Source organism: Wolffia australiana, chromosome 16, assembly GCF_029677425.1.
Source record: "Wolffia australiana isolate 7733 chromosome 16, ASM2967742v1".
Lineage (NCBI taxonomy): Eukaryota > Viridiplantae > Streptophyta > Magnoliopsida > Alismatales > Araceae > Wolffia > Wolffia australiana.
The window spans coordinates 11,973,776-11,998,347 of record NC_135850.1 but is presented as its reverse complement, the minus strand read 5'-3'; the positions used below and the strand labels follow the sequence as shown (position 1 = coordinate 11,998,347).

Sequence of the window (24,572 nt, the reverse complement as noted above, 5' to 3'; positions counted from 1 at the left end):
TTGACCATCCTTGTATGATGTCAACTCATACTTCGGCCACATCACCAGTCAACCGCCATCCAGACACACCATCATCATCCACAACCCTCATCCCAATCTTATTGCCCTTCTTCCAAATATCTATACTAATGATTGTCGACAATAACAACTGAACCATTTGTTAATGAATCATCCATCCACAAAACCTTGACTCTCATCCACTCCTATCAAAATCCCACGCTAAAATACCTACCCACAGAATATACATTCTTTGTCACGATAATAGATGGCACTACCTTTGGTCGCCTTACAATGGTAGTTATTAGGGATCGAAAGCAGTATCATAACAAATGAACACGAACACAAACAGGAAAATGCAAGGCGAACAATGTTTGTAACCATATGACAAGAAATATAAAAGGGGGGTTTTTGGAATGTGGACCAGGCAAACATATCCTGCTATAGTCTTTATCTTCTGCTAACACCTCTCTACTCTCTCTCTCTCTATCTATCTATCTATCTATCTATCTATCTCTCTCTCTCTCTCTCTCTCTCTCTCTCTCTCTACGGCTCCATCTTCTGCTCACTTGGGGAAATGGTGGCCATCAACCCTTTATTTATTCAAGTTATGATGCCAGTCCACCCCAAACCCATACACACAAAAAACAAAAAAAACTATATAAAAAAGAAATACTATAAACAGTGCTCACATTTCACAGAATTTTTTAGAGTTTGAAATGCAGAAGAGTATGCGGAGGCTCCGTCCCATCCCCTTCCCCTTCTCTTCCTCCTCCTTCCACAGACGGAATAACCATCCTGTCTGCGTCCTTGCACTATAATCATCAAGAGGCAAACACTGGTTCCTTTGCAACTGCCTGCCAATGAAAACAAACCAACCAAAAACAAACAAAAACACGAACGCGAACACTAACACCAGTCCAGCCCAAACCCATGAACACAAGAAAAAAAAAACAAAAAAAACTATATAAAAAGAAATACTATAAACAGTGCTCAAATTTCACAGAATTTTTTAGAGTTTGAGATGTTGCAGAGGAGTATGTGGAGGCACCCTCTCATCCCCTTTTTCTCCTCCTCCACAGACAAAATAACCATCCCGTCCGCCTCCGTGCACTCTAATCGTCAAGAGGCGACCGTCTGCCAATACAAACAAACCAACCAAAACACCAACATGAACACAAACGTGAACACCGGTTCGTTCGCGATCGTCTGCTAATGAAAACAAACCAACCAAAAACAAACACGAACACGAACGCGAACACCGGTACCCTCGCGACCGTCTGCCAATACAAACAAACCAACCAAAACACAAACACGAACACAAACGCGCACAAGACCGCCAGTCCAGCCCAAACACATGAACACAATAAACAAAAAACAAAAAAAAACTATATAAAAAGAAATAATACAAACACTGCTCACATTTCTCAGATTTTTTGAGAGTTTGAGATGTTGTAGACGAGTATGTGGAGGCGGCACCCTCTCATCCCCTTCTTCTCCTCCTCCGCAGACGAAATAACCGTCCCGTCCGCATCCGTTCACTGTAATCGTCAAGAGGCAAACACCAGTTCATTCGCAACCGTCTGCCAATGAAAACAAACCAACCAAAACACAAATGTGCACACGCACACCGGTTCCTTCACAACCGTCTGCCAATGAAAACAAACCAACCAAAAACAAACACGAACATGAACGCAAACACCGATTCCTTCCCGACCGTCTGCCAATGAAAACAGACCAACCAAAACACAAACACGCACGCGAACACCGGTTCCGTCGCCACCATCTGCCAATGAAAACAAACCAACCAACAACAAACACAAACACAAAGCAAACACCAGTTCCTTTGCAATCGTCTGCCAATGAAAACAAACCAAACAAAAACAAACAAGAACACGAACGCGAACACTGGTTTTTTCGCGAGCGTCTGCCAATACAAACAAACCAACCAAAACACAAACACGAACACGCACGCGAACACCGGTTCCTTCGCGACCGTCTGCCAATGAAAACAAACCAACCAAAACACGAACGCGAACACCGGTTCCTTCGCGACCGTCTGCCAATACAAGTGATGCAACACGTACGCCCGGGATCTACGGCGCGCGTTGCAACACAGGGCAGGAAACGGACAACGAGTATTATTCGATGTTTTACGTAATGATGCAACGTTTGTGAGAAAACAACGAGAAGTACAACGGAGCAGCTGAGATACGACAAGTGCCCCTGAAGAGTTCCCGTATGTGTCACGTACGATCCGACTCCCAATGACCCGATAGATCAATCGAAGGGCGCCGTAGGAATGGGTATCCTCGATCCAACTATCTATTCCGGAAGCAAGGTGACGGGTAGGATAAAGGGGGAAAATAACTACCCACAACCCAATGTATGAGAACGGCAAAGGGCGAGGTCCGAGAGGAGAGCACATGAGAGTATATAGCAAGAAATAATAAGACGCAAGAGAGGGGTTAGCGTTGTGACCTGCGGACTAAGGTCCAGTAGTCGCGGTGGTCGAAGCCGAGTTTTAATTGGTGTGGCGGTCTGGAGCAGCGAGTTGAAGACGAGTTGGGGTGGTCGGCCGATGAAGTCAGCGCGTCGAGGAGCAGGAGCGTCGGCGACGTCCGGCTCAGCTTGGAGGGCTTCAGACGGGCGTTGGACGGGCGAGGGCAGGCAGGCAGGCAGGGCAGGCGGGAGGATGCGAGGGGCCGGCGCCCCGGGGGCCTGCGGACGGATGCTCGGGAGGGCGGGGCTGACGGCCTGGCAGGCAGCCTGTTCGGGCGTCGGGGACGTTTCAGCGGGCAGAGCGGTCAGCTGGCAGTCGGCTGGCCGGGAAGTCCGGTTCAGGCGTCGGTCAGCAACGGGCGGCCGGTGACGGACAACGGGCAATGGTGGCCGACGACGGTGTGCGGCGATGGACGCTCTGAACGGGCGATGGTGACGGGCGGACGAAGGCAACGACGGTGATCTGCAGGCGACGACGGCAGGCGTTCTCTCCCCCTTCAAGGAAACTCAATCAACTTCAGAAAATGCTCCTTCTTCCTCTAGGGCTTCTCTTCTCCTTTTATAGTGGGAGAGAGGGAACCCTAAGGGAGGCCTGTAATTAGGGAAAACCCCCTAATCGGGCCGTAAAGTGCAGTTCGAAGTATGACAGAAGGGCCAAAATACGGAGGCCCTCCCCAAACAAAAATACAAAGAAGAAGTTCAGAAAAACGTGAGGAAAATATAATTGGGGACGCCTTCTCGTCACGCCGTGTACTTGAACTCCAGGTTCTTCTCGTCACCTCGAGCTTCGCGACGTGGCTGCTGACGTGCTGGAGCGGGTTGACCTGGCGCTTCCAGTTGCGGATGGTCCCCCATCAACAAGCTAACCAACCAAAACACAAACACGAACGCGAACGCGAACACGCACAAGACCGCCAGTCCAGCCCAAACCCATGAACACAATAAACAAAAAACAAAAAAAAACTATATAAAAAGAAATAATACAAACACTGCTCACATTTCTCAGAATTTTTGAGAGTTTGAGATGTTGCAGACGAGTATGTGGAGGAGGCACCCTCTCACCCCCTTCTTCTTCTCCTCCTTCTCCTCCTCCGGCCAAGCTCCGTTCATGGCGGAGTACCTGGTCTCCTCCTGCGGGCTCTCCGCCAAGGAAGCCCAGAAGCTCTCCCCGGCCTTCGCCCACCTCAAATCCCCGGCCAAGCCCATCGCCGCCGTCCGCGCCCTCACCGACCACGGCCTGGACCTCTCCGCCGTCCGATCCATGGTCCTCAAGGTCCCCCGCGTGCTCCTCGCCGGCGCCGCCCGAACCCTCCATCCGAAGATCTCGGCCCTCCGATCCGCCGGCTTCTCCTCCGCCGAGATCTCCGTCGTCCTCTCCGCAAACCCTAACATCGTCTTCTTCCGCGATGTTCCCCGCCGGGCCGAGTTCTGGCTGAGGTTGCTCGGCGGCGGCCCCAATTTGCTGAAGACGCTGCGCCGCGACCCCCGCCTGCTCTGCTACAGCCTCGACAACCGCATCTCCCCCGCCCTCGCCCTCCTCCGAGACCTCGGCGTGCCCGAGTAGGGTTCGTTCCTCTTCCTCCTACTCCTGCTCCTGCTCCTACTCCTCGGCGATGACGACTGCGACGACGTCGTCGTCGCCGTCAAATTGCGCAATGCGGTTTGAATTGCTCGCTCTCGTCTCGTGCCCGGGCCCGGGGCAGACACGATTGGCAGTTTTGATTCTTGAATTGAGTGACGACGTCGTCAGCGTCGTCGGCGTCGTCGGCGGCGGCGTCGTCATCGTCGGCGTTGTCTTCGCTGTCGTCGTGGCCGTTGTATTGCACAATGTGGTTAGAATTGCTCACTTTCGTCTCATTCCCGGGCCCGGGCAGATCCAATTGGCGGTTTTGATTCTTGAATTGAGTGACGACGTCGTCGGCGTTGGTGTCGGCATCGTCGTCGCCGTCGTATTGCGCAATGCGGTTTGAATTGCTCGCTTTTGTCTCGTCCCCCGGCCCGGGAAGACCCAATTGGCGGTTTTGATTCTTGAATTGAGTGACGTCGTCGTCAGCGCCGTCGGCGTCGTCGTCGCTGTTGTCGTGGCCGTCGTATTGCGCAATGTGGTTCGAATTGCTCGCTTTCGTCTCGTTCCCGGGCCCGGGGCAGACCCGATTGGGGGTTTTGATTCTTGAATTGAGTGACAATGTCGTCGGCGTTGTCGTCGGCGTCGTCATCGCCGTTGTATTGCACTGTGCGGTTTGAATTGCTTGCTTTTGTCTCGTCTCCCAACCTGGGGCAGACTCAATTGGCGGTTTTGATTCTTGAATTGAGTGACGACGTCGTTAGCGTCGTCGGCGGCGTCGTTGTCGCCGTCGTATTGCGCAATGCAGTTCGAATTGCTCGCTTTTGTCTCGTCCCCCGGCCCGGGACAGACCCAATTCGCGGTTTTGATTCTTCAATTGAGTGATGTGGTCGTTGGTGTTGTCGTCGGCTTCGTCGTGGCCGTCGTATTGCGCAAAGCGGTTTGAATTGCTTGCTTTTGTCTCGTCTTCCGGCCCGGGGCAGATCCGATTGGCGGTTTTGATTCTTGAATTGAGTGATGGGGTTGTTGGCGTTGGCGTCGGCGTCGTCGTGGCCGTCGTATTGCGCAATGCTCGCTTTCGTCTCGTCTCCCGGCCCGGGGCAGACCCAATTGGTGGTTTTGATTCTTGAATTGAGTGACGTCGTCGTCAGTGTTGTCGTTGGCGTCATCGTCGCCGTCATATTGCGCAATGCGGTTCGAATTGCTTGCTTTTGTCTTGTCTCCCAGCCCGGGGCAGACCCAATTTGTGGCTTTGATTGTCGAATTGAGTGACATCGTTGTTGACGTCGTCGTCGCCGTCGTATTGCGCAATGCGGTTTGAATTGCTCGCTTTTGCCTCATCCCCCGGCCTGGGGCTGATCCAATTGGCAGTTTTGATTCTTGAATTGAGTGCTGTCGTTGTCGGTGTTGTCGTCGCCGTGGTATTGCGCAATGCGGTTTGAATTGCTCGCTTTCGTCCTGTCCCCCGGCCCGGGGCAGACCGATTGGCTTGTTTTGATTCTTGAATTGAGTGACATCGTTCTTGGCATCGTTGTCGCCATCGTATTGTGCAATGCGGTTTGAATTGCTCACTTTCATCTCGTCCCCACCCGGGGCAGACCCAATCGGCAGTTTTGATTCTTGAATTGAGTGACGTCGTTGTTGGCGTCGTCATCGCCGTCGTATTGCGCTATGCAGTTTGAATTGCTTGCTTTCGTCTCGGCCTGGGGCAGACCCAATTTGCATTTTTGATTCTTGAATTGAGTGGGGTTGTCGTCGGCGTCGTCGTTGTCGTCATATTGCCCTATGCGGTTTGAATTGCTGGCTTTCATCTCGTCCCCCGGCCCGGGGCAGACCCAATTGGCGGTTTTGATTCTTGAATTGAGTGAATAACTATTGTGAGTTATTGGTAAAACAGGTTCAGTGTTTGCATTCAGGTTGGGAGTTCAAAGATGTTTTCTTTAACTTAATTCTTGGCATTGAGGGTAGTGATTTTTTTGTTATTTAGCGTCGCCGTATGGTGCAATGCGGTTCGATATGCTTGCTTTCGCCTCGTCCCCAGGCCCGGGGCAGAGCAAATTGGCAGTTTTGATTCTTGAATTGGATGAATTACTCTTGTGGGTTATTGGAAGAACAGGTTCGGTCTTTGCATTTAGGTTCTGAGTTCAAATATGTTTTTTTGTGATATGTATTCTTTGGCGTTCAGGTCGCGAGTTCAAAGATGTTTTTTTTTAAACGTAGTCGTCGTCATTAGAATGTTGCACGGCGCGTCAACCACCCAAAAATTTGATGGAGTATGATCAACGTCATCGTCAACCACCCAAAAATTTGTCTCTGAGATGACGAGTGGCCATCCTCCTCGTCATTCGTCCAGGACTAGGATGACGATGAGGCGACAACTTCGTCCTCCTCACTCTGCCCGCGAAGTCATCAATCGCGGGCAAGATCTAATTGTTTTTCGTGTTGATCTTAGGGCGATGGTGCCGCCACTGATCGTGAGAAGGCCGAGCTTGATCGCAGGGAAGCCGGAGAGGATCAGATCTGTGTTTGACAGGTAGTGTTCTTCGTCCTTCGTCCTCAGTTGACGACGATAACAAAGCCGTCTTTGTCGTAGTCTCTTGTCCAGATTTCGTCGGTCCTCCATCCTAAGTTTGTCGATGGCATTGTAATCGTCAACGTAGGTCAGTGACGTTGACGTGGTTGCCAATTTTTAATCTAAATTTAGGGAAGATGATTGTTAAGGACGACGGAAGGATGCATCGACAGTTAAACAATGATCAGTCATTGTCTATTCTCCATCCAAATTTTGTCAATGGCATCGTATTCATCAACTTAGGTCGATGACATTGACATGATTTTTAACCAAGATTTTGCGAAAAATGATGGCTTGACAATGACGAACGGTTGACGTCAACAGTGATCATACTCCATCAAATTTCCATCCAAATTTCGTCAACAACATCATATTCATCAATGCGGAACAATGGTGTTGACGTGGTTGCCAATATTTAACCAAACTTTGGGAAGAGGGTTGATGTCAACAGTCAACGATGATCCGTCAACGTCAACTCTCAATCCTAAATATGGTCAACAACATCCTATTCATCAATGTAGACCAGCAGCACTGTCGTGGCTGCCGATGTTTAACCAAAACTCGGGGAAGACAACGGTTAACGACAACTGACGGCTGACGACAACAATCAACGATGATCGGCCACCATCAATTCCCCATCCATATTTGGTCAACAGCATCGTATTCATAAATGTCAGTCAACGACATTGACGTGGTTGCCGATGTTTAACCAAAAAACTCAGGGAAGACGACGGTTAACGACAACTGACAGTTGACAGAAACAGTCAACGATGATCGGTCGCCGTCAATTGCCCATCCAAATGTGGTCAACAGCATCGAATTCGAAAACGTCGGTCAACGACATTGATGTGGTTGCCGATGTTTAACCAAAAAACTCAGGGAAGGCGACGGTTAACGACGACTGACAGTTGACAGAAACAGTCAACGGTGATCGGTCGCCGTCAATTGCCCATCCAAATGTGGTCAACAGCATCTAATTCGAAAACGTCGGTCAACGACATTGATGTGGTTGCCGATGTTTAACCAAAAAACTCAGGGAAGACGACGGTTAACGACGACTGACAGTTGACAGAAACAGTCAACGATGATCGGTCGCCGTACATTCCCCATCCAAATGTGGTCAACAGCATCGAATTCGAAAACGTCGGTCAACGACGTTGCCGATGTTTAACCATAAAACTCAGGGAAGACAACGGTTAACGACGATCGACGGACGATCGACGGTTGACGGCAATGGTCAATGATGATCGGTCGCCGTCAATTCCCCATCCAAATTTGGTCAACAGCATCGAATTCATCAACACTACTTCAAAAATGACAGAGTAGCGAGCTTGGGGATCGCACCTGGATCGCGCAAGTTCGTCGAGGCGCTGGCGTCGGTGGATAATCTCAGCAGATCTACCTTCGAAGCGAAGATGGAGCTGCTCAGGAGCTTGGGATGGACGGAGGAGGAGATCTTGGCAGCAATTCATCGCTTCCCAGTCTTGCTGCGGTACTCGGAGAAGAAGATCAACGCGGCTATGGAGTTGCTCGTCAAGGAGGCCGGCTGCGATCCATCCTACGTTGCGCGCCATCCGACGCTGGTCGGATTCAGCGTGGAGAAGAGGATCTTGCCGAGGATCGCTGTTCTGAAGCGTCTGAGGAGCGAGGGGATTGCTTCTGGGGATAATTGCTTGTTGTCCGCGATTCTTGCCAGCGAGGAAGCCTTCGTGGAGCGGTTCATTGATCGTTATGGCGAGGCGATCCCCGATCTTCTGGAGTTGTACCGCGATCTCCTCGGAAAAAACAAGGATTGATTCGCGTCCAGATCTGAAATTTTTTTTTTTGAAAATCCGTGGAAAATTTGGCGGAGATTTCTTCAGGAGGAGACGATTTGTTGATCGTCGTGGCGAGGCGATCCCCGAGCTTCTGGAGTTGTACCGCGATCGCCTCGGAAAACACAAAGATTGGTCCGCGTCCGGATCTGAAAAATTTTTCGAAAATCCGTGGAAAATTTGGTGGAAATTTCTTCAGGAGGAGACGATTGTTGATCGTCGTGGCGAGGCGATCCCCGAGCTTCTGGAGTCGTACCGCGATCTCCTCGGAAAAAACAAGGATTGGTCCGCGTCCGGATCTGAAATTTTTTTCGAAAATCCGTGGAAAATTTGGTGGAAATTTCTTCAGGAGGAGACGATTGTTGATCGTCGTAGCGAGGCGATCCACAAGCTTCTGGAGTTGTACCGCGATCTCCTCGGAAAAAACAAGGATTGGTCCGCGTCCGGATCCGAAATTTTTTTTTGAAAATCCGTGGAAAATTTGGTGGAAATTTCTTCAGGAGGAGACGATTTGTTGATCGTCGTGGCGAGGCGATCCCCGAGCTTCTGGAGTTGTACCGCGATCACCTCGGAAAACACGAAGATTGATCCGCGTCCGGATCTGAAATTTTTTTTGAAATTCCGTGGAAATTTTGGCGGAGATTTCATGCGGAAGAGACGATTTGTCGCGGAATTTCTTGCGAGTTTGTAAGAATTGCGCCGGAAGATCTGAATCTGCTGCGGATTGGAGGAGAATTTTCCGGGATTTCTGGAAGAATTTCGTGGAAATTTTAGAGTGGTTCTCCCACGTTCTGACGAGAATATATAGTTTTGATTTTGTACCAAACGGCGGGAATGAGGGAACTAGAGAGAGAGAGGGGGAAATAGAGGGTACACTTAGAGAAAGAGAGAGAAATGGAGAGTAAGAGAGAGAAAATAAAGAGATTATCAGAGAGAGAAAGAGAAAGAGAAAGAGAGAGAGAGAGAGAGAGAGAGAGTTAGAGAAAGAGGAAGAGAGATAGTTAGAGAAAGGGAGAGAGAGTATAGGGGACGGCACGTCTGGGACGTGACAGGACGGGTGACGCTAGGTGACGGACGAGGACTTAACAAACTACTCGCCACATCCCCCTCCCGTCACGCGTTCCAGTATTTTACAAATTCCCGCCACGCTTCCTGCCCGCGTACTCCCGTCCCCAGACGGTGTCACTGCCACTGGCGACAAAAAACAATGTCTTGTTCTCTCTCTCTGGCTCTTGCTTGTTCTCTTTCTCTTTCTTGAGCTGTTACACACATTGCTAGGGAACGGCGATCGTCACCCCTCACGTCACGCATCATCGTGACAAAAATGTGACAGATGACGTGATGGTGACGGTGACGGTGACGCGTGACGAAGTTTACGTGACGGTGACGGGGTGCCCTGGATGTGTGACGTGATGAAATGGCCGTCACGGATGGCGGCCATGACGTTTATTTAATTCAGTTTTATTCACTCTTTTATGCGTAAGAGATTAGACTGTAACAAATTAAAAGGGGTTGACGAAAGTTTAAATTTTCAAGGATTCACTCACTTTCCTAGTCTCGGAACCAATACCAATCAAATGATCGGAGGACGCTGATGAAGAACAAAAACAAATCTAATGGTGATGTGGTTGAAAAGGGAAAAGCCATGAAAACTACTCGAGAATCAAGCAGATAAGCAAACGCCGCTGAAGCAATCCGCCGCGTCGGAGATCAAGGAGAAAGAGGGGAAATTGGATCAAATTGGCAACATATTTGCAATTTTAAGGATGGAATACTCACCTAATAGGCAAAAGAGAACGCCGTCGATTTCAAATGGTAACATAATCAAGCTCAAGGGACGCCCTTTCTTTACTCTCTTGGATTTTCCACTAGTTTCAATGTGATCTCGCACAATTGGAGACAATAATAGGATGAGAAGCGAAAGCAAGGGGAGGGGAAATCATTATTCCTTAGAGAAGTTAGAACTTAGAAGTTAGAAACCTAGAATTTAGATACTATTTCCGTCAAAAGTGACGGTGACGCCGTCATGGTGATGATGACGTGACGGAACGACGATGGAGGGACGCATGATGGGTATGTGACGGTTTTTTTTCCAGACTCCTCAGACGTGTGACAAGACAGTGACGTGACGAACAGTTCCTCATGTCACCGTTCGTCACCGATCGTCATCCGTCCCGTCATGTAATGGACATGTCGTTCCCTACACATTGCCATATATCTCTCTCGCCTGCTCTTGCTTGTTCTCTATCACTTGTCTCTACTGCTCTTGTTGTGCCGAGATTCAATTTCCTTGTCCTCGAAACCCAGAAGCTGGAAATAAAGAAATTTGATTACCTGATGTTCAAATACCAGAAGCTCGAATCAGATTTCTATTTCTCCGAAGTTCAATTTTTAATTGGTCTATAGCCAGATGTCTGCATGAGATCTTCATCACCGTCATCCGTCACATCACACGTCACGTCATCCATCATGATTACGTCACCATGACGTGTGATGTGACGGATGACGGCTGCCGTACTCTTTGAGAGTACAAGAGAAAGTGGGAGAGAGAAAGTTGGAGACAGGGAGCGAGAGAGAGTAATAGAAAGAGGAAGAGAGAGGGACGATAAGAAAGAGTAAGAGTGCGAGAAAGAGGAAGAGAGAGAGAGAAAGAGACAAAGAATTGGACAAAGGGACAGAGAGAGTATGAGAAAGAGAGAGGGAGTATGCGAAAGAGGAGAGAGAGAGAGAGTTAGACAAAGGGACAGAGAGAATAAGAGAGAGAGAGAAAGAGTTAGACAAAGGGACAGAGAGAGTAAGAGAGAGAGAGAGAGAGAGAGAGAGAGAGAGAGAGAGAGAGAGAGAGTTAGACAAAGGGACAGAGAGAGTAAGAGAGAGAGAGAAAGAGAAAGAGAAGAATTAAATGGATAAAGAGAGTAAGAGAGAGAGAGAGTTAGACAAAGGGACATAGAGAGTAAGAGAGAGAGAAAGCGTTAGACAAAGGGGCGGAGAGAGTAAGAGAGAGAGATATAAAGAGTTAGAGAGAGAGAGAGAGAGAGAGAGAGAGAGAGAGAGAGAGAGAGAGAGAGAGAGAGAGAGAGAGAGAGAGAGAGAGAGAGAGAGAGAGAGAGAGAGAGAGAGAGAGAGAGAGAGAGAGAGAGAGAGAGAGAGAGAGAGAGAGAGAGAGAGAGAGAGAGAGAGAGGAAGAAGTAGAGAGTCAGAGAAAGGGAGAGAGAGAGAGCGAAAGGAGTCCGTTTCAATTTAATCGAAAATAATCGAAGCCCTAGATTAGTACTAATATATAAGGCTCGTAATGCGAAACATAGGAAAATACTATTTCCAGTAATATATCTCGATACACACTATTTGACAAACACACTCAACAACTATTTGCCACGTCGGAAAAGTACGGTTTCCGTGCGTAGCAATACGTATTTAAAATAAGCAGCCGTTAACCACCGCCTCCTCCATCTCTCTTTCGACAGTGAAAGTTAAAAACCTAGAACGAAGAACGAAGGAGAACGAAGAAGAACGAAGAACGAAGGAGAACGAAGAAGAACGAAGAAGAACGAAGAAGAACGAAGAAGAACGACGACGAAGAAGAAGAAGAAGAAGAAGAAGGCAAGCGGCGGCAGTGACAGATCTGTCGTTATTTATTGTTGGCTCGACATCTCGACGGACTCCGTATTCAGTTTCAGTAGGTTCGACCTCTTTTTTCGGACTTCAAGCTGTGGTATTGTGTTTTCGAGACTTGAAAGCAGTGATTTTGAATCGAGTGGAATCGGATTCCTTCTGCCTCGGTAAGTTTGGTTGTTTAATTTGTTCTTTTGGTTTTTTCTCTTTTTTCTTCCTGTTTTCTTGTTGGTTATGTGCTTGGAGACATGTTGTGATCGATATAGTCGTGAATCTGGAATGTACTGAATCTTTTAGCAGCAGGAAGCAGCTTATGCTTTAGGTTTTTGGCTGCCATCCTCACTGGAAATTAGAAGTTGAGGCCATTTTCTAAAACAAATAAATAATTGTGAAAGAGACGGTGATTGGTGCAACCGGGTTCGATCTCCGAATGGGCTTTCTTCTTTCGTGTGCGTGGTATGTTGTAATGATGATTTCCACGTTTAGAATCAGAATGTGAGGTCTGACTGAGGGTTTGCAGGACAGAGTAAACTCAGAATCAAAAAGAGAAAACCTGCCCTAGTTTCATGATCTTGGAAACTATTTTCATGAATAAGAGTGCAATCAAAGTTCTTACCAAACCAGATGACAAGGTATAGTAATAAAATTATCTTCCGGAAGATTTTTTTCATCTGAAATTGGGGAAGATGATATCTTCCCCCTCTGCCAGATCAAACCGTTGGAGTTTTCTGTTGTAGCGCTTGAATCAGTTGGATTCAAATAAAATTCCATGATATCACCATTTGTGTTGTCTCTTGTATTTTAAATGTTGAATCATATTTAATACATCCTATGCTTCTCTGAATTTTTAGACGAGGGGTTATTCGATTTTTGGTCTTCAATATTTCGGGCGAATAGCGGATGAACGTTAAAAAAAATATATGGGCATCGTTAAACTTTTTGTATAGTGGCCTAATGAGTGGATAAGATCATGCACATTGTCTGGAATTGTTTTCTTTTTATTACTTTGGCGAGATTTTTTAGGAAGAGTTTTATGTTATGGATTTAACCTAATGTTTCTGGTTTTAATTCTACCATAATTTCTGTACTTGAAGAAACTACCGTATTTTCTCCTGATTTGGCACAGTTCATTTAATATTTCCTTTTTGTATTATGATGCAGTTCAAGGCTCTACACATATAGGTTTCTGACGAGATAAGGTAGGCCAAACCCTCAAGGAATGCCATGGCTACAAAAACCCAAAGGTCAAAAGGTTATCTCATTCACACTCTTGATTTCGTCTCCTTTGATTCTCTTCAGTTTTTTTCCTAGCATATCAATTATAAACTCACCGGAAAGAGGTGATCAACCCGATACTTTAGAGATATTAACAAGAGGTACAAGGAGGATAATATGCCATTAATCAGAAAAATATGCAATTGATCAGGCTCATTGTCTGTTCTTTGGTGAAGCTTTCTAAATTATATTACCTTTTTTTGCATTATTCATCAGATATTTTGGCGTTAATTCCTATGCTTACCTTCGGTTGACTCTTTTGTGCTAGAATTTGTTTTTACTTGTTTATTACTAATATGCCTTGTTTTTAAAAGCAAAAATCTGGTTATATCTTCTTTCTGCTCTTTGCGTTTTTGCTTAAGCAGGATGTTTTTACTGAATAGAGGTAGTCAGTTACAATTTTAGTCTATTCACGTCGTAATCTGTTTGTATCAAGGTCGAGAAATTTAGCCTTTCAATAAACTAGCTAATTTTTCAGGCCCTTGAGGCTCCCAAGGAACCTCCTCGGCGGAAAACACATTGGGATTATGTATTGGAAGAGATGGTTTGGCTTTCAAAGGTATTCTCGATCTTATACTTTTTTCTCTTAGAGACTCTCGTTGTTTGACAATTAATTTATTTTTAGTTTCATCCGATCGCTGTTGTGTTACTGAGCCAATCTTATTTATCATTCTCTCAGGACTTTGAGTCCGAGAGGAAATGGAAATTGTCTCAGGCTAAGAAGGTTGCTGTACGTGTAATAAAAAATACACTTGATCCAGCCACTAAGGAGGAAAAGAAATTCAAGGTCTCTCAATTTCACTTCCTTTTATTCAATGCATGTGAGTTGCTTAAATGAGGAGAGCGTCGGGTCATTGTAGTGTTATTTCAGGGATGTATACTTAAGGGTTTCTTTAAATTTCTGTTATTTTCTTGACTTATTCCAATTTCTAGAAATTTATCTTCTCATAGTCGCATCACGTTATTTATCATCTCATAGTCGCATCACGTTAATTTCATTGAAATCAATCTGCTCATCACTGTCTCCGAACATCAGACATGCATTTCATTTTCTGAGGTTTTTTTAACTGTCAATATAGGAAGAGGAACAACGCCTGAAGAAGCTCGCGAGCAATATCGCCAAAGATGTGAAGAAATTCTGGATTAAGATTGAGAAGCTGGTATGGGGACTTTTTTAAGCCTGTTACGGGGCCTTGAGAATGTGCTCTAAAATTTGCAATTTTGTTAGTATTCTTTATTTCTTGAAAATGAAATTCAATTGAAATTAATTTCAGGTTTCCTACAAGCATCAACTCGAACTTGAAGAAAAGAAGAAGAAGGCGCTTGATAAGCAACTTGACTTCCTTTTGGACCAAACTGAAAGGTCGTCTGCAGTCTGTCATTCGGGAAATGATGACTGTCACTTTTTTTAGGTGTTTTTCCTTAGTTGACCGGGCTATATATTTTTTAGGTATTCAACAATGCTTGCAGAAAATCTAATGGAGAAGCAGCATATTTCTCTGCCGGAGATAGAATATGCTCAGCCTAAACAAGAAGAAATTGAAAAGCATTTGGCAGGTCAGAAACCTCTAATTTAAGAAAATGTTTGATTTAAACACTTAATGATCTTCAAATTACTTGATTCTTGCAGACAAAATGCCGGATGTCTTGGACAATGATGCTGAGTACGATATCCAACCTGGAGATGATATAGTATGGCCCCATATACTTATATTTTTCTATTTTTCCGTTTTCTTCCTCAAATCTTGGAGAAGCCATTGGAACAGAAAAAAATGCATGGTCTTATCTAATTTTTGTTGTCATAAAGATTTACGATGTGCCTAATCTTTTTTGTGTTTTATTGGTTGGAAAGCTAAATTTCTATCAGACCAGGTTTTAGTGATTTGGCAAAGCAGCATCTCAAAATATTTTTACCTTTTCTCTCTGATAGGAGGATGACGAGCACACGCTTGAAGAAGATGAAGCACTCATCACTGAGGAAGAGAGGAGAGAGGAACTGGAAGCTTTGAAGAATGAAGTCGATCTTCCAATCGCAGAAATTTTGAAGCGTTACCGGTATGGCGGTGAGATATTATTTTAGGAAAAATGTTGAATTCCTTGCTATTTTTGTAATCTTAATCATCACAATTAATCTCAGTCAGTAGGGAAGACAATCCAGAAAGTCCAGGATATTTGTCTGCCAAGTCTCCAATGTCAGAAGATGAAAGTAAGGGCAGGCGTTGCCTATATGCTTCTTTAAATTTTTTATCATTCTGGTATATTTCTTTTATAATATCATTGATTTCAGGCTCTGCACAAGAAGCTGAAAGTTCGTCTGTTGATGAACAAGAAGATCCAACTTCTCTGCACGTATGGCGTGCAACAGTCAAATAGTTCTTATTTCCCTTCATATCACATGTCGTCATTGCACTGTTTGTTTCATAATTTTCATCTTCTATTTACTTTGTTCTTCTCTGATCATAGGAAGAAAGGGATGGAGATATCATTGCCGATTCAGTTAGGAAAAGCCCAAGTCCCGAGAATCTGCTTCTTGACTCAAGTGATGAGATGGTATGTTGGAAAGTTACATTCTTGAGAATGAATTTGGATGGATATCTTAGTAAAGATGCATACTCGTGTCCATGAAAATGTTTACTTTTCGGAAGAATTTTAGACGTAATTTTCTTCTTTTGATATTGGAAGCATGTGATGAAACGGATATCTATCGTGATGAATAGTTTTATGTACCTTAAATCAAGCGAATGAATTGAACTGATTAAATAATTGGGAGTGCTAACTAGCATCTTGCAACTTCCGTCTGGCAGGATGACAGGGACTTCGTTGGCCCAGTTGAAGAAGAAAAGGTGCGCTTTAAGATAATCCATTACATCTTTTTACTATAAGCTGCATCAATTAATCTGGTCTCTTGGATTTATCCACTTTTTTTAGGATGTTTATTTCATGATTATCGAAATGTCATCCGAATTTCTTTTTTGACTGAATCCATTTTTATGTATTTCGTTATTTGTGCATTCAAGTGGCATAAAGTCAAATCTAATGCGTACCTCCGCTATTCTTTGCATCTGAATTTATCTAAATATATGTACGCAGGATGACGAAACGACATTGGCTGAAGAGGAGGAATTATCCAAAAATGACCAAGCTGACCCGTTGAATGAAGTGAGAATAATCTACACTTCGGCTATGTTTCCCTATTTGTCTTTGCACGTAGAGACCGAGATTCTCATCGGTTAGTTCTCTAGGCACATGGTATTAAATGGAGATTATATCTACAGATCGAACTGCTGCAAAGGGAGGGAGAGATGCCGATAGAAGAGTTGCTCGCCAGATATAAAATGGTATGCCTAGCAATAACTTCCTATTCTCCTATTGAGGATCTGATGACACCTATTGTCCACAGGTTGACGTTGAGCATGCCTCGTCGAGCTCTGATACTTCTGAAGGTGTTGACTATGCTGAGGAAACACGAATCGCGGTGGAAGAAGAGTCAGTGAGAAAAGATTTAGAGGGAGAAGATATAATTGCTGATGCAGCGGCTGCCGCCAGGTCAGCACAACCGACCGGTAACACATTCTCCACCACTAAAGTCCGTACAAAGGTCCCTTTCCTATTAAAGCATCCGCTCAGGGAGTATCAACATATCGGCTTGGACTGGCTCGTCACGATGTACGAGAAGAGGCTGAATGGGATCTTGGCAGACGAGATGGGCCTGGGAAAGACCATTATGACAATATCTCTTCTGGCTCATTTAGCCTGTGAGAAAGGCATTTGGGGGCCCCACCTCATTGTCGTCCCGACAAGCGTCATGTTGAACTGGGAGACTGAGTTCCTCAAATGGTGCCCTGCCTTCAAAATTTTAACTTACTTTGGAACTGCCAAGGAGAGGAAGAACAAGCGGCAGGGCTGGCTCAAACCTAATTATTTCCACGTGTGCATTACCACTTATAGGCTTGTGATTCAAGATGCGAAGGTTTTCAAGAGGAAGAAGTGGAAGTACCTCATTCTTGATGAAGCCCATCTGATAAAGAACTGGAAGTCACAGAGATGGCAGACTTTGTTGAATTTCAACTCTAAGAGAAGGATCTTGCTGACTGGGACGCCACTGCAGAATGATCTCATGGAGCTTTGGTCTCTGATGCACTTCCTAATGCCGCATATATTTCAATCCCACCAAGAATTTAAAGACTGGTTCAGCAACCCAATCTCGGGTATGGTCGAAGGTCAGGAGAAAGTCAACAAGGAAGTTGTTGACCGGCTGCACAATGTTCTTCGCCCCTTCATATTGCGGCGCCTGAAGAGGGACGTGGAGAAGCAGCTCCCTCGGAAACATGAACATGTCATCTACTGCCGTCTCTCGAAAAGGCAGAGAAACTTGTACGAAGATTTTATTGCCAGTTCAGAAACACAGGCAACGTTAGCTAGCTCAAATTTCTTTGGGATGATCAGCGTAATAATGCAGCTCAGAAAAGTATGCAACCACCCTGATCTCTTTGAGGGCCGTCCAATCATCAGCTCTTTCGACATGCCTGGCATTGACATGCAATTGAATTCCGCTGTCTGTTCGATCCTTACCAGCGGGCCGTTCTCTGGTGTTGACTTGGAGGATTTAAATCTTGTCTTCACTCAAAATGAGTATGATATGCCATCCTGGGAATTTGATGAAGTCAAAGATGTTGAAACCGAGGATGAGGATCTCTCTCTCTCTAACATCGGATCTGGTAACAGTATCTTTGATTCAGTGCATAGGGCTCTTCTGATGGAAAGATCAAGAGAGAGAAAGGAACGAGCCGCCTCTATTGCATGGTGGAATTCCTTGAGATGCCAGAGGAAGCCTGTTTACGGGTCTAATCTAAGAGAACTTCTCACTATAAAGCACCCTGTGGTAAATGTTCAATCACAGAAGATGCAGCCTTCATGCTATTTGAGCTACTCCTCATTATTATCAGATCTAGTGCTTCAACCGGTGGAGAGATTACAGACTATGCTTGATGTTGTTGAGTCTTTCATGTTTGCCATCCCCCCCGCCCGGGCACCGTCCCCGGTGTGTTGGTGGAGCAGGGGGAGTTCTTCTGTTTTTCTCTCGGTCGATGAGAGAGAAAGGTGGAGAGAGGTTTTTAACCCTCTTCTCTCTCCTCTCAGACCGGCTATGGTGCGGAGACAGGTATACTTTCCTGATAGGCGGTTGATACAGTTTGACTGCGGGAAGCTGCAGAAACTCGCAGTACTTTTAAGGCGATTGAAATCAGAGGGGCATCGGGCTTTGATTTTCACGCAGATGACGAAAATGCTTGATATTTTGGAGGCATTCATCAATATATACGGTTACACATACTTGAGACTAGATGGCTCGACACTGCCCGAAGAGAGGCAAACTCTTATGCAGCGTTTCAACACAAACCCTAAAATATTTCTTTTTATTTTGTCTACACGCAGCGGTGGAGTTGGTATTAATCTGGTAGGAGCAGACACTGTTATTTTCTATGATAGTGACTGGAATCCAGCCATGGATCAGCAAGCCCAGGACAGATGTCACAGAATAGGGCAAACACGTGAGGTTCATATTTATAGATTGATCAGTGAGTCGACAATTGAAGAAAATATTCTGAAGAAAGCCAACCAGAAACGGGTTCTTGATGATTTAGTCATACAAAGTGGTAGCTATAACACCGAGTTCTTCAAGAAACTTGATCCCATGGAGCTTTTCAAAGAGAGATTGGACGATTTGTCCAATGCTGATGTGGAAGCCGCTCTGAAACAGGCGGAAGACGAAGTTGACTATATGGCTTTGAAAAAGGTTGAGCAGGAGGAGGAAGTGGAGAATCAAGAGTTCACTGAAGAGACCAATTTTGGAAAGCTGGAAGAGGATGAAATAGTCAACGAAGATGAAGTGAAAGCAGATACTAAAGCTGAAGAACAGTCAAATGCTCTCGATGATGTAAATAATGTCATGGTCTTACGCACTGAGGAGGAGATAGACATGCTGGCTGACGTGAAACAGATGGCGGCAGCTGCTGCTGCGGCTGGGGAAGCAAGCTCTTCGTTTGAGAATCAGCTTCGGCCGATTGATCGATATGCTATGAGGTTCCTAGATTTATGGGATCCTGTAATAAATAAATCTGCCATCGAGGGGCGTGACAATGTGGCTGAGGAAGAGTGGGAACTTGATCGAATTGAAAGATTCAAGGATGACCTTGAAGCCGAAAGTGACGAGGATGAGGAGCCCATTTTATATGAAAGTAAGTTTTTTGGCTTCTTTTTCCCTTTTATCCGCTTGGTCTAGTTATGTGATCTTCTCTTTGATTCTTATGCTGGTCAAATGATTGTGATGTCGACTTAATTCTTGTGATTTGGGCTTTAAACTGATGTTGTATTTATGATTAGCTGTTTTGTTGATTCCCGGTTTTGAATGGTTGACCCGCAGGTTGGGACGTTGACTTCGCTACGGAAGCGTACAGACAGCATGTTGAGGCCTTAGCACAACAGCAGGTCATGCCCAACATAGGATTAATTGAAATATTTTTCTGTTAAGGGAGTGTCTCGGTTTTCCTGATTCATTTTTATTCTTACTCAGATGATAGAAGATCTAGAGTTTGAATCCGAGGAGCCAACTGCGATCGATGCTGGTATTGGCGAACCTAGCAGGTTAGGACTTGGTATTTATTCTTCGTTCAGTTTCCGTCATTCTTAATTTCCGATTTTCTTAAGTCAGTGGTGTTGGCTATTTATTAATAGTTGAAAAAGTTAATGAGAACTGACGTCAGTTTTGCATGACTTATTTTATCCTGAAGAAAATTTGTTTTCTGATATAATCTGTCTTACAGTCAACGAAAGCCGAAAACGAAGAAGAAAACAAAGAAAAGTAAGCTTAAGTCTCTTAAGAGAGGAACCGGCCCAATGGAAGATGATCAAGCACCTCAATCGATCAGCAAGAAGCGGAAAGAATTGACAGTTGCAATCGAAGATGAGGAACCTCCTAGAAAACCTCCCAAAAAGGCCAGAAAGGGTTCCGGACTTGGAGATAATCAAGGGCCAGAAACGCTAGAGGCTCGATCAGGGGACGAGATGAGCGAAGATCTCAGACCCCCCATCAGATTGAAGCTCGGTGGCAAGATATCAATCACGCCAATGCCAGTGAAGAGAGTAATGGTTGTCAAACCAGAGAAATTCAGGAAAAAAGGGAATATCTGGTCGAAGGATTGCATACCGTCTTCGTCGGACGCTTGGTCTCCCCTTGAGGATGCGATTCTCTGCGCAGTAGTCCACGAGTACAGCACGAACTGGCGGTTAGTGAGTGACGCCCTCTACAGTGTGTCGACCGGCGGGTTTTACCGGGGAATATTCCGTCATCCTGTTCATTGTTGTGAGAGATTCAGAGAGCTCTTCTTCAAGTACGTGGCTTGCGGAGTGGAAGGTGCTGCGCCGTCTAATCTAGGAAAGACTCTCCTCAGAGTAACAGAGGTAGTTTCTCTCTCGACAAAATTCTATTTGGAATTTCTTAAAAAAAAAACATTCTATTTGCAATATTTTTCTTAGCGTTAGTCTCTGGCCGTGGAGTATGTTTATGTTCTCTACGTTTGCCTTTTTCTCCTTGCCAGTTCACCTCCCATTTTTATTCCAGAAAAGTAGTTATCCTTTGTGACAGAAATATCCCATCTTTTTGGCATGAAGCCATTTAAGCTTTCTCATTTCTAATTAGTGTTTGCCACATTGACCATGACGATGATGAGAGGACAATGATGAGGTGCCATTGTCCCCGTCATTCGTCCTCGTCCTCGTCGGTGGCCACAACGATGAAGATGTAATTGTCATCAGGATCCTAAAGTATAGAGAATGAAGACGATGACGATTCATCTCATCTGAAAGAGTAAAAAAAAAATAGTGAGCAGACTATCACAAGGATGAAGACTATCATAATTCCTCATCTGGATGAAGACTAATGACAAGGATGACGATCGGTCGTCCTTGTCCATGATGATGGATAACTCTACATTTTCTTTCCTCATCTCTATTTCATTTCAACCCTATTTCTGAAAGTTTTGACTCCATCCATTCTTCTTGTTTTTTCATTTCAACCTTATTTTTTCGCCTGATTATTTTTACTCTTCAACCCTATTTCTGAACCTTTTGATTCCACCCAGTCTTATCAAATCATTTCTCGATTGGATGAACTTACCCCTAAATTATTTTTCTTCTATTCCAGGAACAAGTGGCCATGCTGCTGACTGCAGTCTGCGATCAGCCAGACTTGGACTTCCTTCTCCAGAAACATTTTGCAGCCATTCTTTCTCTAGTTTGGAAAGCCAAGTTCTTGGGGTCCTATTCTCTCTCCTCCAGCTCGTTATTCTCCGCCACATCTACGAAGAAAAAACCCAGAAAATTCACTGAGAAGATGAACTCAGTAGCATTGGCAGAGTGTGGCCGGCTGGTGGCTTCGTCACTGGACAATGCCGGCGCACCGGTGGAGGATGCGGCCGCTCCCATGCTTTCGGAAGAAGACCGGTCAATGGGGGAGCAACTTGAGTTGACTTTGGAATTCCCTGTTGACTCTGGGGAAACGGCTGCCTCCTTTCCCTCTCTTATCATGTTGACCATTGCCGACCCTCCACAGCAGGGGGACGAGTGCACTTCGAGCAAAGATTCGGTCTGTAGATCGTCCTCTGGCACGTCAGAGGACCGATTCAGGTACCAAGTCATTGAAAATTTTCCTTTTTGTGGATTTGATCGTTCTCTTGCATTTTCGTGAAATGGAAATATTTGTGGATTTCTTTTTTGCAGAATTTGATATGTTTGCGTTATTTATAATACTAAGCGATTTTCTGGCATAATCTCTTGTTTGAATGTTTTTCATAATCTGTGCCTGTACGAAGTATCTCCAAAACCCCTTTTGATCCATATTTTGTATTCCATATCATTTCTGTGCTGATTCGGATTAAAGATTCGAGTACTAAGTCTCTTAAACTTTCTTCTCTTCGCTGGTTTAAATCTATTTAATAGGTTTTTTTGTCTGGCATTGTTATGGAATTGAAATGCTTATAAAATTTTAGAGACATTAAGTGTCAGTTCAATGATCAACCAATCAGAAGGATCGGACGATCAGTTTAGTTGAAAATTCTACTCAATTGACCAGATATTGAAATGATCAGACCATACAATTCCATCTGATCTCGATCTGGCCGACTCAGACGATCCAGATTGAGGCCGTCAGATCGGTTTTTTGCGTTGTGATTTGATCGTCGGACCCCTAACATTGATGCTCTGTTTTCTGATTTCAACTTTAAATGCAAGTAGTTTGAAATTTATTTACCCCTTCTGATCCATGACTCATATCTCATCTTTCATATTTATGCTGCTCGAAATTTACTAGTTGTTGCCCCCATTGTTTTTTATCCCATTAATGAAAATACTAAACAAAATTTTGAATTAATATCTGGTAAGTCAAAAGTCAATGGATTTCTTACTTCAATTCCATCTGATCTCGAACTGGCCGACTCAGACGATCCCGATTGAGGCCGTGAGATCGGTTTTTGCAATATGATTTGATCGCCGGACCCCTAACATTGATGCTCTGTTTTCTTATTTCAACTTTAAATGCAAATAGTTTGAAATTTATTTACCCCTTCTGATCCATGTCTCATATCTCATATTTCATATTTGTGGTGCTCGAAATTTACGAGTTGTTGACCAATTGTTTTTTATCCCATTAATGAAAATACCTAACAAAATTTTTAATTAATATCTGGTAAGTTAAAAGTCAACGGATTTCTTGCTTCCAGGACGGCATCCAGAGCTTGCATTGAAGGAGAAGGCCCGGGCTGGGCCACGTCAGCGTTCTCGGCGGGGCCCACCCGTCAACGCGGTGGACCCAAGCACCGGGCAGTCAACGACTCTCTCAGACCCTCCAAAGCGAAGACTCCAACACCAGCTGAGCTGGACGTTGACCTAGTCGTTGACCTGGACGTTGACTTAGGTGAGATTCAAGCAATCTTGGCCGTCGAAGACGCATGGGACGGCCCGGATCGCGCCGCGGAAGCGGAAGTGGTTGACTCTGAAGTAGTTGATTCAGACTACGACCCGAGCTTCATCGCCGGGCTCGAAGATCTTGACCTTCCGGAGACTGTGGAGTTTGGGTGATGGTCAACTTGTTGACTTTTGGAAGCCCAAGTTTTTTGAGGTGTGTAAGCAGCTGGCTGAAATCAAAGATGTGCCTGGACGGCGGGCAAGTTGACAATTATCAAAGATGAAAGGTTGGTTGGGCAGAGATTTGTTGTACAGGGAGGGGCCAAGGTAAAATATTGCATACTGTTCCTCAATTATCTCAATATAGCTCCATGCTTTTGTCTCTGTTTTCGGCGTGCAATGGTGTATTTCTGTTCTGGTTTCGTCCGTGTCCAAAACTGTCCTGAGACGAAAAACCTGGGCGAAAGACGAGACGGAAATTTGTCTCAAAGGACGTTTGATCAAAATACCGTCCCGTCCGCTGGCATTGGATGGGATGAGAGACTAGGGAACGGCAGTTGTCATCCGTCACATCACACGTCACGGTGACGGCAACGTGCCGGATGACGTGACGGTGAGGAAATTAGGAGTCCGTGAGGGTGGCAGTGATGGATGAAGAAGTGGGCGTGACGGTGACGCGACGGTGACGGGGGGCCTCGAATGAGTGAGGTGACAGCACGGCCGACACGGATGACGGCTGTGATAGATTTTTAAAAATGACCAAAAAAGCTTGAAAGTTGTTAGATTTAAGCTTTTTGATGGCTGAGATTTCGCAATGTGGTGTAGCTAACTCGATTTCTTGGTATTTTGCATAAAAGTCCCTGCATTAATTCACGTCTGCAAAAGGATGTCGTCCAAAGATAATTGAAGATATGCCCCTCTAATTCTCTCTCCTCTGCATGGTTGTTTTTCCCATCACACATCACGGTGACAGGACGTGACGGGGACGCCACAAACCATGACGGTGACGCGAACGTGACGGACTTTTCCAAAATCCTCAGACATGTGACAGGACGGTGACGTGACGAAACTTTCATCACGTCGCTGTCCGTCACGGATCGTCATCCTTCCCGTCATGTCCCGGACGTGCCGTTCCCTATGGGGGACAAGTGTGCTAAAATTTCATTTCATGATTTTTAAACTTATATGAATTAGAACGTCTATCGATGGGATGGGAGCCGACAGTTTTGGATGGGACAGTTCCTGGAGTTCCTGGATGGGATGGTTTTGGACGGGTCAG

General features: G+C 45.2%; 2 protein-coding genes across 7 annotated transcripts; both read left to right on the top strand.

Annotated features, from left to right (window-relative positions):
* Positions 1-3,522: 3,522 nt before the first annotated feature.
* On the top strand, positions 3,523-8,488 carry LOC144713627 (transcription termination factor MTERF15, mitochondrial-like). Of its 2 annotated transcripts, XM_078588274.1 has the most exons (3): positions 3,523-4,059; positions 6,516-6,596; positions 7,957-8,488. In XM_078588274.1, the coding sequence occupies exons 1-3, from the start codon at positions 3,524-3,526 to the stop codon at positions 8,429-8,431; spliced, it is 1,092 nt and encodes a 363-aa protein (XP_078444400.1). In that variant the 5' UTR covers position 3,523; the 3' UTR covers positions 8,432-8,488. The 2 variants fall into 2 exon arrangements, with proteins under 2 accessions (XP_078444400.1, XP_078444401.1); XM_078588275.1 differs by lacking the exon at positions 6,516-6,596.
* Positions 8,489-11,918: 3,430 nt separating this feature from the next.
* PIE1 (SNF2 domain-containing protein / helicase domain-containing protein) lies at positions 11,919-23,677 on the top strand. 5 transcript variants are annotated; one of them, XM_078588237.1, is made up of 21 exons: positions 11,919-12,228; positions 13,223-13,305; positions 13,815-13,895; positions 14,016-14,123; positions 14,416-14,496; positions 14,611-14,699; positions 14,787-14,893; positions 14,967-15,028; positions 15,267-15,399; positions 15,474-15,542; positions 15,624-15,685; positions 15,800-15,886; positions 16,141-16,179; positions 16,427-16,495; positions 16,612-16,674; positions 16,737-19,572; positions 19,758-19,822; positions 19,908-19,978; positions 20,158-20,794; positions 21,537-22,018; positions 23,110-23,677. In XM_078588237.1, exons 3-21 carry the CDS (start codon positions 13,878-13,880, stop codon positions 23,465-23,467), a joined length of 5,436 nt encoding a protein of 1,811 aa, XP_078444363.1. In that variant the 5' UTR covers positions 11,919-12,228; positions 13,223-13,305; positions 13,815-13,877; the 3' UTR covers positions 23,468-23,677. The 5 variants fall into 5 exon arrangements, with proteins under 5 accessions (XP_078444363.1, XP_078444362.1, XP_078444361.1 ...); XM_078588236.1 differs by having other exon boundaries at positions 13,223-13,313; positions 15,267-15,391; positions 15,478-15,542; XM_078588235.1 differs by having other exon boundaries at positions 13,223-13,313.
* Positions 23,678-24,572: the final 895 nt, after the last annotated feature.